Source organism: Mirounga leonina, unplaced genomic scaffold (assembly GCF_011800145.1).
Source record: "Mirounga leonina isolate KUSES-001 unplaced genomic scaffold, KU_Mleo_1.0 Mir_174, whole genome shotgun sequence".
NCBI classification, from domain to species: Eukaryota; Metazoa; Chordata; class Mammalia; order Carnivora; family Phocidae; genus Mirounga; species Mirounga leonina.
In genome coordinates this window covers 76,720,928-76,736,437 of record NW_023270451.1, presented here as the reverse complement: position 1 = coordinate 76,736,437, position 15,510 = coordinate 76,720,928, and the positions used below count along the sequence as shown (strand labels likewise).

The following is a 15,510-nucleotide window of genomic DNA, read 5'->3' as shown; positions in this document are numbered from 1 at the left end:
GGAGCAGGGTCTAGGTCGAGGGGCTGAGCTGCTGCAGGGGGCCTCAGGTCAGCTCAGCTTCCCAGCATGGACAATGGGCCCACCGTGCACAGCACTGCATGGGAACCTGGATCGGGAGGGTAGTTCTGGACCCTCGGAGCTCCCAGAACACTCTGCCCATTTCCAAGAGCCAGAGTCCAAACCGCTGTGGTGCAGCAGGGAGGTGGGCTCAGAGTGGCCGAGAGAGGAGGGGTAGCTGGGGCGGGACAGCGGAGCCACCCACCGCAGGGCGTGTCTGTGTCCGTGTCCGTGGTCCATGGCAGGTGGAGCTGACTCGGGGGAGCGGCTCCCAGGGGGTGGCTGGGGTGAAGGACAAAAGGGAGGCTGCTTTGACCCCCTTGGCGACCCCTCCTACAATTTCAGTGAGGAGCTGATGCAGGTGCTGGGGACTTCCACAGAAATGGGCTCAGAAATGGGAACGAAACTGACCAAGGAATGAATACAATTTAGCAGCCCAGCAGAAAGGTTAGAAGTTAGGGCAATAATCAATAACAGCAATAGCAACACTTCAATACTTCCATAAAAGCAAGAAGGTGCCGGAATTGGCCAGAGGGCAAAAACTCACTTCTGAAATAAAAATAAAATAAATCGACCCGTCCCCACGGCATTAGGTAACCTGCCAGTCACCCTTCACGTATGATTTCTAGTTTGCTGTGCGCCGGGCTTCCAGCGGAGAAGACTTCTGAAGAGGATTTTGCTGGAGGGGAGGAATATGTTGTAGAAAATGAAAGGCTTTGGGGGTGCCTAGGTGGCTCAGTCGGTTAAGCGTCTGCCTTTGGCTCAGGTCCTGATCCCAGGGTCCTGGGATCGAGTCCTGCATCGGACTCCCTGCTCAGCGGGGAGTCTGCTTCTCTCTCTGCCCCTCACCCTGCTCTCGTGCTCTCTCTCTCTTGCTCACTTGCTCTCTCTCAAATAAATAAATACATAAATAGATAAATAAGAAAATGAAAGGCTTTGGGCTCCCATCTTGGCTCTGCCTTTTTTTTTTTTTTTTAAGATTTTATTTATTTATTTGACAGAGAGAGACATAGTGAGAGAGGGAACACAAGCAGGGGGAGTGGGAGAGGGAGAAGCAGGCTTCCCGCGGAGCAGAGAGCCTGATGTGGGGCTCGATCCCAGGACGCTGGGATCATGACCTGAGCGGAAGGCAGACGCTTAACGACTGAGCCACCCAGGTGCCCCTTAGCTCTGCCTTCCTAAGCTTCAGTTTTCTCATCTGCAAAGTGGGGATGAGGCAGCGCGAGCAAAGTGCCCAGCACGGTCCTCCCTACAGCAGTGGCAAGAGAGGCCCGCGCTCCCTGCCTTGGTAATGAGTGGCCCCGGCTGGTTCCAGGAGCATGAGGCCTCTGCGGGGTGGACCCTGCAGGGCGACTCTCAGAGACCCCTCGAGTGCCCCTTGCTCGTGCTGGGGGCTGAGCCCCGAGAGCTGCTGGGCCCACCCCGCAGGCATGGGGCCCGGCCAGCTTGCCCGACCCCGGTCTTACCGCCCCGGGCAGGAGCTGTACTTACAGATCAGGACCAGGACAGGCCTGGGGATGGAGAATGCAAAGAAACGCCTGCAGTGCATCACAAAGGGGTGCTCGGGGGCCCTTCGGGAGTCCACCTGGGTGCCAAAGGCAACACTGGCAACCACATCCGTGGTGTAGCAGGTGTAGCACCTGTGGGAGAGGGAGCCATTTGGGTTAGGGAAGGACTCTGCCATTGGCCTCGCTCCTAAAGAGGCACCGCTCCACTGTCTACCTGCAGGAAAGGGAAGCTCCCTGCAGAGCTGAAGTGAGGGGGCGGGAGAGGAGCCCCCCACCCCCCCGGCCCCGGGATGGGATCCTTTGAGCATGGCAACAGAATTCCAGAGGAGACACAAAAACATCTCGGATGGCTGATGCCAACGAAGACTGGGGAGGCGAGGAGAGCATCACTTCCTGGGCTCTCAGGCCTCGGGCAGCCTGAATCAACCAGCCACCGTCAAATCCCCAGAAGTATGCTCTAAATCTTCCTCCCCGTGGAGGAGGGAAACAGATGACCCAAAGCCCATGCTGTATCGTCCCAAAGCTGTGCAGAGTCCGTCCAAAGCCAGGATGGAGTGGTTAATTGATACAGAGCAAGTTGGGACTGATGAATTGGCATCCTGGTTGTCTAGTTTTATAAGCTTTGTCCCCCTCTTCCTCCTAATGATTGTGCAGTTTTTCTAAGAGTAACAAACCAAAAACAAGGGCCCTTCACACTCGAATAAATACAAGACAAACTTTGGGACCAGCTTCATGAACATATGTATATTATTACAGGAAACACGCGTTGCACTTTAGAAACAAACAGAAGGAAAAGTGTCTGGCAATAGCTCCAGAAAAATTAACCTCTTCGGCTCCAGGAAACCTGCCCTCGAAGGGCCATTTTGGTATCTTGCGGGAGCAGTCAGGTGAAGTTATTTCTAAGAAAAGCTACCAACGGGGTATGCATATCCTCTTATAACGAAAAGTTCTTATTTTTGTGGCTCGACGGGGGGGGGGGGGGGGCACACACGGAGCTCCTTTCCTTCCAGGTTCAATCACCACCAGCTTATCGTTAAGGAATAAAAGACGTCTCCAGACGACGTCTTTTATTTTGACTGCTTTATTGAAAACATTCCTACAATTGATTACACATGTCCCACTATAGCGAAAACAGTTTGCCTACTGAATGTGATTGCTTCTGATCCTAGCGGCCCAAGAATTCAGGGTTTTTAAGTTATTTACTTTGCTTTCGTAGTTGCTCTTTAGCCAGCTCACACGGCTCATGACCAGAGAGCAAAGTGTGTGCGAGGATTTTGTAAACACCACGGCAGAATTTGAATGCTGGTGATGGTTATGTTATTACTTTATTAGCAATGATAATAGGAACAAGTCGGCTTCTGGCTGACCTGCCTCGCTCACCCTACTCCTGTGCTGTAAGCCATAACTTAGCCTAGGACAACTGGAGGGGAAGCCAGATAATCAGCCATTTAAATTTGGTGTCCACCGCTAAGTAATGGCTTCTAGTCTGGGGAGCACAATTCTTCTTGCAGTAAAAATGCATGGACTTTCCCCGCCACCAGCACCCGCCCCCCGCCAGAACCCTGTCCTCTCTGCCCCCTCCTGCATCTGCAGAGGCAAGAGGGCGTGTCCACCCACACACCACTCCCCACTCAAGGCTTCCCTCACCATGCCACACCTACCCTGGGCTTTGTTCACATTCTCTTCACATTTTACGTGGATTTCATTTCTTATTATTCAGTCCACCCATGCTTTTTATGAGCTTCTAGCATTTCCACAGTTTGCTGGTCCCGAGGTAATTGTCCAGCAATTATGTACAGTTACAAGAAGCAGCAATTCAAAAGCACGATTTCTCATCTGTCCTGTATCCACGTAGCACCCTTACCTCTGGATGTCGAAAGCGTCCCCAGATTCCGCATAGTGTTTTAAGTGAGCCAGGAGCAGATCGCAGGCTTGGCTGATTAGGGGCATCATCTGATAGAAGATAACAAAGGGGTAATTAGGACACCATGCAGGGAGCACACCTAAATTAGCTGCAGATAAAGAGGTTATGTGTGGCGCTTCCTGGGAAAACAGACCTTGTTTTCAAGGTTAACTTTCATGCAGCTAAGACTCAAGGGGAGGGTCTGAAATTCACAAATATCATAAAATACAATAGCTGTAAACGTCTGTTTTAGCTTACACAATCTGTTCTTTTGGAAGCAAAAAGAAGAAAGGATTTAGAGTAAATACTGTGAAATAATTACAAAAATGATCATTAAGGGCTTAGACAGAAATGAGAATCAGTACTTGGTTTCATGACATTTGGTTAGCATTAGAGAGTAAATAGACCACAATCCATATGTACTCTCTCTGGAATTAGCCCAAATCCATGTTTGCTTGGTTCCAATTATACTTTAGGTCTTCTGCTAGAATATAGAATCGTAGTCTCCAAAGGAACGTAAGGTCGTCCATTTCAACTTTTTACTCAATACAAAAATCACTTGTAGAGCATTTCTGAGGGGTGGCTATTCATTTCTGCTTCAGCTGCTTAAACCTCTGAATACGTACATGTAAGGGAACCCTTGACTTCAAGACGCCTTCCATGCCCACCCAGAAAAATTGCTGAATTTCTTTTTTTTATATTAAAATATTTTCATTATGGAAAACGTCTAGCATATGCACACACAGAGAGAATGGTATCGTGAACATTCATGTAATTATTGTCCAGCTTCATCAAGTTTGGATCTCATTTTTGGCTGCCGCCACTCTGACCCCAGCAGGCTGGCTCAAGTGGGTGGGATTCTTTGCGGAGCCTGATGGCCACCCATGTGATCTTCTATTTTCTCCTGTATGTTTGCAAAGCCAAGTCGGAAACATCGAGGGGAATCCTTCTAACCAGTGTCTGTTCTAGAATGACACCATAGCTAAAGCAACATGCCATAACATTGTTCTGAGCATTTCTTTTTTTTTTTTTTAAAGATTTTATTTATTTATTTGAGAGAGAGAGAGAGAATGAGAGACAGAGAGCATGAGAGGAAGGAGGGTCAGAGGGAGAAGCAGACTCCCTGCCGAGCAGGGAGCCCGATGCGGGACTCGATCCCGGGACTCCAGGATCATGACCCGAGCCGAAGGCAATTGCTTAACCAACTGAGCCACCCAGGCACCCCTGTTCTGAGCATTTCTTATGGAAAACATTTTCGAAATGTTAAATATGTTCAGATTTTACGATTTTGACACTAGAATGTAACTTCCTGAGCGCAGGGAAGATTTTTGTCTTTTTGTTCATTTTTATGTCCACAGAACCTAGAACGATGTCTAGCACATAGTAATTATTTGTTGAACGAGGGAATGAATTTGAATGAATACTGAAGACCCAGTCTTTGCCTTTAAAAGTCTGGAGGCTTTAGGGAAAGTTATAGGATGTTAATCTACTTGTTAGAAGGTATGTTGTGCTGAGGCCAAAATCTGGCCCCTCTAACAACCTCTCACTGGTTTCAGTTGACTTCTTCCATGTGGTTCAAATACTCCGACAGCAAAGCACTGCTCCTCCTCATCTTCTAGACGATTGTCCCCGTCCCTTCAACCGCTCCTCGTGCAACACGGTCTGCGCACACTTCTCCATTCTTATCATTCACTCTCTCTCTCATCAGTGTTACTCCTAAAAGGCAGCTCCATAAATGGAACACAATATTTCAGGTAAGATCCCACAAATCGTAATTGGATCACTTCCCTGCCTGCCAATCACAAGCCCAGGTGTATGCGGACTTCCAGAGAAGACACGTAGGACAGGCAAATATGGAGGTTCGGGTCAACAAAAGCTACAAGGTCTTTTTCCACAAATCATCACCATATGCAATTGAGTTTTTGACACTTCAGACTCCATTCATTAGAAAAGCTTTATATTTACGTTACATTTATTGCTGTAAAAAGTTGTCCTGCCATGTGTTCTGAGCAGGACAATCTTTTAACTGCCCTAAAACATTCAGGTGATTGGAGAAGCCGGGCACAGTGGGACAGCCTGGGTGGCTGTTGGCCAGATGTTGGAGGGACACATGGCTTTGTTGGACCCCTCCCTCCTGTAGGTCTGCTAGTAACCCCATGTGTTCTGGAGTCTAAGGACAGAACTGTGATACCAGGGGCCCAACTGTTTGCTGTGGGAGCCCTCCCTGGAGGAGATGGTGCTGAGAAGCAGAAGGACACCCCTGGTGAGTAAGAGTGAGCTGTAGGCTAAGCTCAGGGCCATGTGAGTTTCCAGAGTGGGGACGATGGCCTGGGCAGCACCTAAGGGCAGGTCAAGGAGCAGACATTCAGAGCAGAGTACACCCCCGCACTCAGTGGAGAGATGGCAGAGCATCTGAGATTCTTCCTTGTTGCCAAGACTTCTGGAAGAAGCACCTGGAGAGGAAAATTCCGAGAAAAAGGACTTTCTGCTCATCCAGCTTCAAGGGCTGAGAGCACCAGAGTGCTTGTACTCAGTGTAGGTGGGCCACGGGGTGTACTCACACATTCAAATCTCATCTCCTGTAACATTGGTGATTCCTTCTTGTTCCATCTGAGATTTGGTAAGTGTGCCTTCTAAGCCTTCGTTCGGTTTGTCAGTGTTTATCCAGGAGCAAACACAGAGCCTGTGGCCCTCCACTAGAGTGCTACTTTAGGTAGCTACAGAATGGGTCAGTCATCTCGGTTTCTGGCTCTTTGGCCAGCTGTGCGTGAACCTAGTAAATATTCAGCCAGGCAGCAACTGATCAATAAGGTGGCCGGGTAAGTTTGTCAAATGATTTGCCAAAATAGGAATGGAATTTACCTCATATGCCTATCCTGAAGTCCGCTCAAAACAGGGATGAGAATCGCTATCCTGATTTATTCTTCGTAACTCTGGGTGGACTCTTCATGACAACTGCATTCTTTTCTAAATGTTCACCCACTGTCAATTTAATAATCTCTCAGTACAAAAGTGCGTGTAAATGGGTCACTTTTAGTGGCCTCTGGGCCATCACTCTCAAAAAATCTTAGACTACCTTCGTGTTTGGAGAACTCTACTATCTCATCCACATTTCTGCGACTGCCTTCGCTGGCTATATCCTTCCATTATTTTAATAGACTTAGTGGTACAAGTGAACTCTATTTTAATAAAATCCCATATACCAAAATTTCTCTTTGATTTATTTCAGAGGAATAAGAACGTGGTAAAAAAAGAAAAATGCTGTTCGAAAGGAAGTCTTTTTAGATATCAAGCTTACAGCTCCCTTAATGTAACAAAAATGGTGTGCAACATAAAATTAGATTTATACTCAACTCTTCAGAAGCACGCCCTCTGCATAAAGAGGGGTCCACCCGTACTCAATCCAGTCATATGCTGAACAGTGCAAAGGGGGGCTGGACCCACTGCCCACCCTTGGTTCCTCTACAAGCTTGTAACTAGAATGCTTTGTGGCTGATGGGCATGATTGTAATTTTCTACCATGCTCTGCTTGCTGTCTGTTGCACTGAATGGATGATGACATTTTTATTTGGGTTAATGTGATATGAGATGGGCCATGTAATATGAAAAATGTTTTAAGAAGCAATGCAGAGAAAATATTGTAAGACAGTGGAGCATGATCTGTATGTTGGCCAATAGGCGTCATTTCAGGCTTTCTTCCTTGCATTATACACAAGAAGTTATGGAATATTCACTCTCACATGAGTTGCATACAAACAAAAGCTCTCTTTGATGGGCTTGCAATCATCTTTATACAATCCACAAGCCCAGCAGTTACTCCCCTGGATTTGCAGACAAGCAGACATGGGTGGCTTGTGCAAACACACACGCACAGATGAGCACACAATGCTATCGTCAGATCTTAATAAAAGATTCTCATTTGATTGTTACATTTCATCCTTGTAGGATAATGAGAAATTTTTATTTTTGTTTTTTTCCCACAGTTTTCATAATGCATGGACATGATACTTATCATCAGATAAAATATTAATGTTATTAGGTTTTAAAAGAATGATTTCTTCTTGGGGATGACAGTCTAACAGCCACACCCGAGGAGAAAGGGTTCCCATTTTGCTTCTCTCACCTCTCACATGGGTTGGCTTTATTCTAGATGATGCTGAGCATGCGGCTGGTCAGCCATTTGGAAACTAGCAGTCACCATCAAGGGTAAAGTACCACCCTCAGCCTAGGGAAGAAATTCTTCAAGGAAGGAAGGAAGTCCTTGCTCTGGACTGCTCTCTACCTGGAGTTGACTGTATTATTAAATCACCCAGTTAAAAAAAAAAAAAAGGATTTTTTTACAGACTGTGCCTGAGGAATTCTGAGTCAAGGTATAGACAGAGGGCAATAGAATTAATTTAACAAGGTGGAGAGAACTTTCTGAGTGATCAAAAGAGACAACTCATGGGGTAATGACAAAGAAGGGCTAAGAAATTCTCCCGCTCATAGGCTTTCTTCTCTCCTTCTAGGTGATTCCCAGAATTTCTTCAGTGGTGTTTCCTTCTCTGAGGCTAAGATGCTGACCTTGTTAAGTAAACTTGACCCTGGGAGAGCAAATTCTCAAAGCCACTGCCAGTTGTTAGATTTTTTCTGCTTGGCACTTCTTAGTTGTGTGGCCTTGGGCAAATTGCTCAACTTCAGTGAGTCTGTTTCTTCATCTGCAAAATGGGAATAATAAGACCTTCTTTGAAGAGTTGTGACAGCAATTAGAAATATGTAAAAGGCTTGGCACTAGAAGGCAGGCCAGCTATCCTCTGGAGGACCCTCATGCTCCCAGACTGCTTTGGATGCCTGGCACCATTTTCTTTCCTCTTATTCCCATTGGATCCACCTGTTCTTGTCTCACCATGTTATCATTAGTTCCTTGTCTCTCTCCCTTCATCTCTACCTCCCCATCGACTACTCTAATTCAGGCTTTGCCACCTGTCACCTGGAATGTGGCTGTCATCCTGCTTCTTGAGAACAAAGAAGCGTAAGCATCTTTGTAGTCTCAGTACTTTGTATTGTGCCAGACATATAGGTGGACTAAAAAACAATTTTCAAAGAGCTTCCTAGCCCTCTTTCTTTTCACTTTCAATCCATTCTGTACTCAGTCATCAGATTGGTCTAATGAAAATACTTGTGGGGACATTGATTGAAGGACATAGAACAAGCTTGTTATCCTATTTTCCAAAGCCCACTAACAACTGAATCCTGCCAAGAACCATGTGAGTAAGCTTAGCAGATTTTCCCCCAGTCAAGCCTTCAGATGAGATCATAGCCCAGGCCGACAGTTTGATGACTACATGCAGAGACCCTGAAACAGAGGTGCCCGGCAAAGCTGTGCCAGATTCCTGACCCACAGACACCATGAGCTAATAAAGTTTTGTTGTTTTAAGCTGCTAAGTTTTGGGGTAATTTGTTACACAGCAATGGGTAACTAACTAATATACTTTCAATGTCACCCTCTTGTGGCAACTCTTGTGTGTTATGTATTATTGAAGTTTTCAGTATTTGTTCTATCAGGAATGAGCTCAGTGCAACACATGCAGTTGCATCTCTAGAAATATCTATGCGATGACAGGTTGACTGAATGTTCCTTGAGGGCCTTGACATAGAAGGAATGTTAATTGATCAACGAGCTCTTTCTGTCTGAGCACGAATGCAGTGCAGTTTGCTGGGCGCTGGCTCTGTGTGAAAGATCTGGTGCCCATGCTCGTTCTACCTCTTACTTTGGGCAAGTCATTTGAGTTTCTCTGATGGGGTCCTCACCCCCAAACAAGGGGCCAGTTGCAGTGCACTATAAAGTCCCTTTCCATGGACACTCTAGGATCTGAATGAGGTCACTAAGCAACAGATTGAGACAGTTACTTAGGGACCATGGAAAGAGCAGGCAACTTCCTAGTTTGGCAGAGTGAAGAGTTGGATGCATGAGCCTCTCTACTTGCTCCAACACATCCCAAGACCCCGTAAGAAAGTCTTATTATATCTCTTTCATGCACTGACTTCAGAATTACATAAAGACCTAAATCTGGTTATTTTTATGTTTCAATAATTCAGTAAAAGTGAAAATTAGAAATTCAGATCCTCTGACTCCTGGTTTGTTGCTTTTGCCTCCACATTCCCTTTGTTCCTCAGTCAACTGACTTCTAGGTTATAATTTCACTTAATGCAGCTCTGATGCCATGAACTTGGAAAACAAACAAACAAACACCATTAAACCCTTGGCGCCCCCTGGAACTTTGGAGAACAGAGTCAGCCCGAAGGCTCCTGAGCAGGGAGAGGGAAAGAGAGGGTCCCTTCTGCATTATCTCGTACTTCTAAACTGAGATGCCCCCCACACTTTGATGGTGTAAAGGCAGGGTGACTCATGGTCTACATATGAAGAGGGATTCAGAAAAGAGCCTGAGCAGAGGGCCCCACCCTAAGATGAAAATGTGGCTCCCGGGAGCTGTGTCCCCCCCGCCCCCCCCACCCCAGGGCCATGGAAAGTGGAGACTCCAAAGGTATGACTTGCAGCTGTCCTCATCTGTTCCGGAAGTGTCTGTCGCAGGATCTAGGGGGAAGTCTCGCATCCTGCAGGCTAAATGGCTGAAACCCCTTTCCTTACTCCCCCACTTTCAAGTACTTAATAGCTCCTCGCCCTCCAGTGAAGCTCGCACCAAACACTCCCCCGGCACAGAACTCTCTGTGCCTCAACCTACTTTTCCAGTTTTCTCTCACTAATCCCTTACATGTACCCTGTGTTCCAGCCAATTTGTACTCCTCTATTCCCTGAACACATCCTGTACTTTTCGTCCAGATGCCTTTGTTCCTGTAGCTCATTCTACTCGCAGTGCACCTTCTCCCTCTGTCAAAGCTCAGTAAAATCTTCAGGACTCACTTCCAATGCTATCCCCTGCCCCCAAAGTGGCTTCTGATGCTCGAAAGAAGATGTGAACTCTGTCACCATTTTCCACTACTCGGTGGTAACGTAGGATTTGTGCACTTTGTTGCCCTTGTACATTAAACACCCCCTTAAAGACAGGGACTAATAAATCTTCATTGAATTTTATGAATTTAATGTTTCATTCTATTTGGCACTCTTAGACCTGCAGGCAATGTTGTTTTGGAACTGATGTCAGAGGGGGATTTTCTGAATAAATAAGAGTCAGCTAATGGGGATGGGAGATGGTATTTAAACATATTGTTGACTTCAAAAATAATAAAAAATAATACCTTAAAGTGCTTTAAATGGGTGGCTAACAAATGTAAAATTAATACCAGTTAACAAAACTTATTACCTCCTTTTGCCACCCAGATATTAGAAACATCCACGACTTATTTTTATGCAGAATTTCCTGCTGATAAGTATCAGCTCTAGCCATCTAGGTGAATAATCAAGTGTCATTTCTAATAAGTCAGTGGTTCCTGTCAAGAGTTGTGACCAATTAGAACTCACCCCGATGAGGAGGTGGCTGCTGGGGTTGCCTAGCAACAGCCAAGCTGGGAGGCACATTTAGATGCTCGTTTAGATTTAACCAGTGGCAAGTCAGAGTGACATTATGAGTCTGGCAAAGGAAAGCCAAATTATAACCCAGGATGGGGTACTCGTGATGAGGAGTGTGTGTTTTTTTTTTAAATGCAAATGGAAAAGGAACATTTTAACCAGAATTTAAACAGTCCATCATTATACCAATTTTAATTAGGAGATTAGGTGTCAGTGGAATACAACTGTGTCGAAGGATAACGGTCCCTTGCTGCTAGAGAAATACCCAGACATTCTGGAAAATGGGCAACTGGTCAGGCAGAGACAATGTATTTTGGGGCTCCAAAGTATTTATTACCACAGCCACACTTGGTTGTAATGACTTTCATTTTTATTGTTTGGAAGGATTAAGAAATAAAAGCAAATATTAAGAATAGACTGCTGGAGGCTCATGCAGCCGAGAGAGAGCTGCTTACTGCAACATTACTGGGAGAGCGGGTTCTGTTCTAGAAGCCCTCGTGCACAATCGTCTGAAGAGTGTACAGTGAAAATTTAAAGGCCAAGCCAAACCGTGATGAAGACTGTAATCCTGCGAAGACTTTTGCACTGAAATGATCGCAGCTATGCATTTACGCATAAGCTGGCTATATCAACTTAAATTTTTTAAAATTGTAGTCATTCTGGAGTAATATGTCTTCTCCAAGGCAGGAAAGGCCTAGAGGGAATAATAACCACATCTGCCTCCGCCTTTAAGATTCATATATTATTGACTGTGCCTTCCTGACAGGAAACATCTGGATGAAAGTGAAAAATTAGGCAGAGCGCTGGATTCTTGGCGACTGTGAGAGATACCAGCCTTCCCTGTCAGTCTGGCTTTTCTTTAACTGAGTCCCTCTGCCCAGAGATATGATTGGCTCATTTGCTGCTGAGTGACACAACCAGCCAGGCTCAGGCTCCCCTGTATGAAGCTTCCAGCTCTCCTGTATCTGCTCAGCGGGTCACCATCAGCTTAGTGATGTGGGTGAATGAGGAAATCCCATTCCTTCTATTGTGCTTTGAGGACTGAGAAGACACGAGCCACCATATTGGGTAGGATCCATGGTCCATCCAGTTTGGAGCCTGGCCTCTGCTAGAGGCACTTAAAAATGGCGTCCCCCATGGACCACCAAAGTCACAGTGCCCTGTGGCCTCATTTCTCCCAGTTGCTGGCTTTGACGTTAACAACCCATGTTTTCACCTACTAAAAACTTATGTGAGCCCAGAACAAACAAGGTTAAACAGATTTCTTCACTGCAGACTCTCCCAACCCATTCATATACTAAGGTACATAGCTAATCTCTCAGAAGATGGTTGTCAGGGGTGCTTGGGTGGCTCAGTCAGTTAGGTGTCTGACTTCAGCTCAGGTCCTGATCTCAGGGTCCTGGGATCGAGTCCTGCTTCTAGCTCCCCACTCAGTAGGGAGTCTGCTACTCCCTTTCCCTCTCCCTCTGCCCCTCCTCCTGCTTGTGCTCTCTCTCTCTCAAATAAATAAATAAAATAAAATAAAAAAGATGATTGGCAATATTTTATGGAATTGTATGACCATGGGCCTTTTCAGACCTCAACAATTTTAAGTCCTTTTCCTTGGTAGTAATTCATAGCTTGAAAATTCCTTATCATGTAAGTACAGTTTTGATGCTTTCCTCTTAAGTGTATTATTTTCTTCTTGGTTACACTGAAAGCTGCCACTTTTGTGCTGACTTACATAGTCTTAGAAGAGTCTTAGAAACTTACTCTAATTGACTTAATATTTGTAAAATCAGAAGAGCTTAGAGGAATTTACAAATGTGTAGATTGCACGGTATGCTCCCTCTTTCAGATGAATGATAAAATTTAAAAATAAAATTAGTGCTAACCTGGGTCCCCAGGGATTCCCCATTATTTATATTTTTCCCTCAGAGAGAATTAATTTAGTTCCAGTTTTGTTTCCTAAAATTAAATCTATTTACTTTCTGACCCATAATAAAGTTTTATACAACCCCAGGGTTACTCGTTAATAGTCTTTGGTAGAGAATCTAGCATAAGACTCTAAAAATCTCAATAAATCTACTGGTTGCCCTTTTAAAAAAATTCTCTTTTAGGGGACAGGGCGAACACTCTGGCAGGTCAACTGGGCAAAATATTTCCTAATAAAAACAAAAAATCCATCGTTTTCCCAGCAGCGCTCAGGAATCCTGTAACATAGACCTCAACAGCTTGGCTGTCACTGGACTATGATTTCGGTGGTCTCTTTTTCTGGAATCAGGAATGCAGCAACCAGATTTTCACCAGTGCCTTATCTTTCTACGTCATCCCAAATATGAAGCCAAAACCCAGTTTTATTTTAAATAAAAAATACGGTTTTGTGATTTAATGCTGATTTTAAAATCTTTTTTTTTTAAATTTTTAAAATTTATTTATTTGAGAGAGAGAGAAACAGCATGAGAGGGGATAGGGTCAGAGGGAGAAGCAAGCTCCCCGCTGAGCCGGGAGCCCGATGTGGGACTCGATCCCAGGACTCGGGATCATGACCTGAGCTGAAGGCAGTCGCTTAACCAACTGAGCCACCCAGGCGCCTTAATGCTGATTTTAAAGTAACTTTCAAGCATTGCTGACAAAGCTGTCTAATATGTACATGGATAAAGACAGTGCCATCTCGGCCCTCTGAATATTAATGACACTTCCAGACACAGGTAGGAGAGGGCGTAGACTGCCAAGGTGCTAATGGAAACAAGCTGCAGAATTCCAAGGGAAAACAAATCTTTATTTCAAGAATAAATTCTGAAGTTTGATAACAGAAGTCCCCAAGCTATTTATGAATTCAGCAAGGAATGGAGATATTGATATTTCAAAGCTATTTCGGGGGAAGACGGGCTCAGGTGTCCATAATCGAGGGGAGGGCAGGCTCGGGTCTGTTGTCCAAGCTTCTCTCGTCGTTTCTGCCTCCTCCACTCCGTGTCCCTGTGTGCCTCACTCTCCTCTCTCTGTCTTTGGGAACTGCTTTTTCTATTTCTGCATGTATATACCTGTGACTCTCCAAAGAGAAAGCCAATGATGTGCCTCATCCCCTTATTTAGCTTTTCCTTGATAAAATTATTCCCTTTTGTTTTACTTTTATCTTTGTCTTAACATACATCCTTCAGTAGAAAGCTTCCCGGCTCTTTGATTCTCCATCTGTCCATCCACCCACCTACCCATCCATCCATCCATCCATTCATCCAGCAAATCATCACTGAGTACACATTATGTGCCTATTGCTATGCAGTTAATGATAGAGAAAAGAGGAGTAAATGGGCTATTAGCCGGCAGTAAAGCTACAGAGAAAAACAGAGCAGGGAAGGGGAGACAAGTTTCTGGGGCTCAGCTCCTGCAAGTCTGGGGAAACCCCAGGTCTTTGATGGTCAGGTGAGGGACCAAGAGGAAGACTCACACCAGTCCTTTCCACTCTGACTCTTACCAGAATTATGGCAGGGACATTGCAAAACATACAGATTCTCAGTCACCTGTAGAAGTTCTCATTCTGAGGTCCTAGAGTGGCTAGAATTATGTATTTTAACAAGGATTCTAAGTGATTCTGGTGCAACCCTTGGTCACACAGGGTTTGAGCACCAGTGACCTAGAGAGCAAAGGGCAATGGGTGGTTAAAGACCAAAGAAGCATCTAGAAACCTAGAGGGTCACTTAGGCTGGGGGAGGAGGTAGTCAGGGGCACTAAGACTGGCACCCTGCCCTCCCTCCCTCCTCCCCTCCACCCATCTTCCACAGGGTAGCAACTAGCCCTTGTCATAGCCTCCATCCTGTCTATACTTTGGTGCAGAGTGATCTGTGCTCAGAGTCCCAAACCTTGCTCTTCAGATTCCAAGGGAAGCTGCCTGTAGAATTAGAAAATTCTTTTCTTAGAATTTTAGAAATTCTAAGATTAGAATTTCTAAAATTCTAAATTAGAAAAATCTTTTCTTCCCCAAGAATGTTTAGCTTCCAAGACCACTGTCTCAATACGGCTTGAGAAAGCCTGATGTGTGTGCAGGTCAAAACTGAGCACCGACCTCCTGATTCTGGAAGGCATCCCCTGCCTCCTTCTGAAGCAACACGCACCACTGATTCAGTGCAAGAAGGAAGACTACAGGAGACATGATTTGTAGAATACAACGCACACAGACATTGCTTGAATGTTTGAAAATACTATCTTTGTCACATAGTTTTCTGTGCTGGTGTTCCTTTCTACCTAAGCAACATTTAACACCTTTGGCTGCTCCTTCCTCCTTGAAATACATTTCCCTTCCACATTCTCCTGGACTTCTATAGCAGGCTGCTCTTTTTGAGTCTTACTTGTAGGTCTCTCCTCTGCCCCTCACTTGAATATGGTTCTCACCACCACCCTCTTCTCTTCCTGTACTGCATGCACGCTGGGCGTGACCTTGCCATGTCTGCTTTTGATGACCATCTTTCCTGCCCTCTCTCTTGAGCTCCTGACCTGCAGTCAACTACTTCCTGACATATTTAGATGCCCCCTCCCACCCAAGAACCTCAAACTCACCC

At 45.4% G+C, this 15,510-nt stretch overlaps 1 protein-coding gene across 1 annotated transcript in view; it reads right to left on the bottom strand.

Moving 5' to 3' along the window:
- TBXAS1 (thromboxane A synthase 1) overlaps positions 1-15,510 on the bottom strand; it is a 156,745-nt gene that overhangs the window by 47,228 nt on the left and 94,007 nt on the right. The window contains exons 7-8 of the mRNA XM_035021219.1: positions 3,430-3,518; positions 1,549-1,697 (exon numbers count right to left, since the gene is read on the bottom strand). Coding sequence (XP_034877110.1) covers positions 1,549-1,697; positions 3,430-3,518 — 238 coding nt within the window. The remainder of the gene's footprint in view (positions 1-1,548; positions 1,698-3,429; positions 3,519-15,510) is intronic.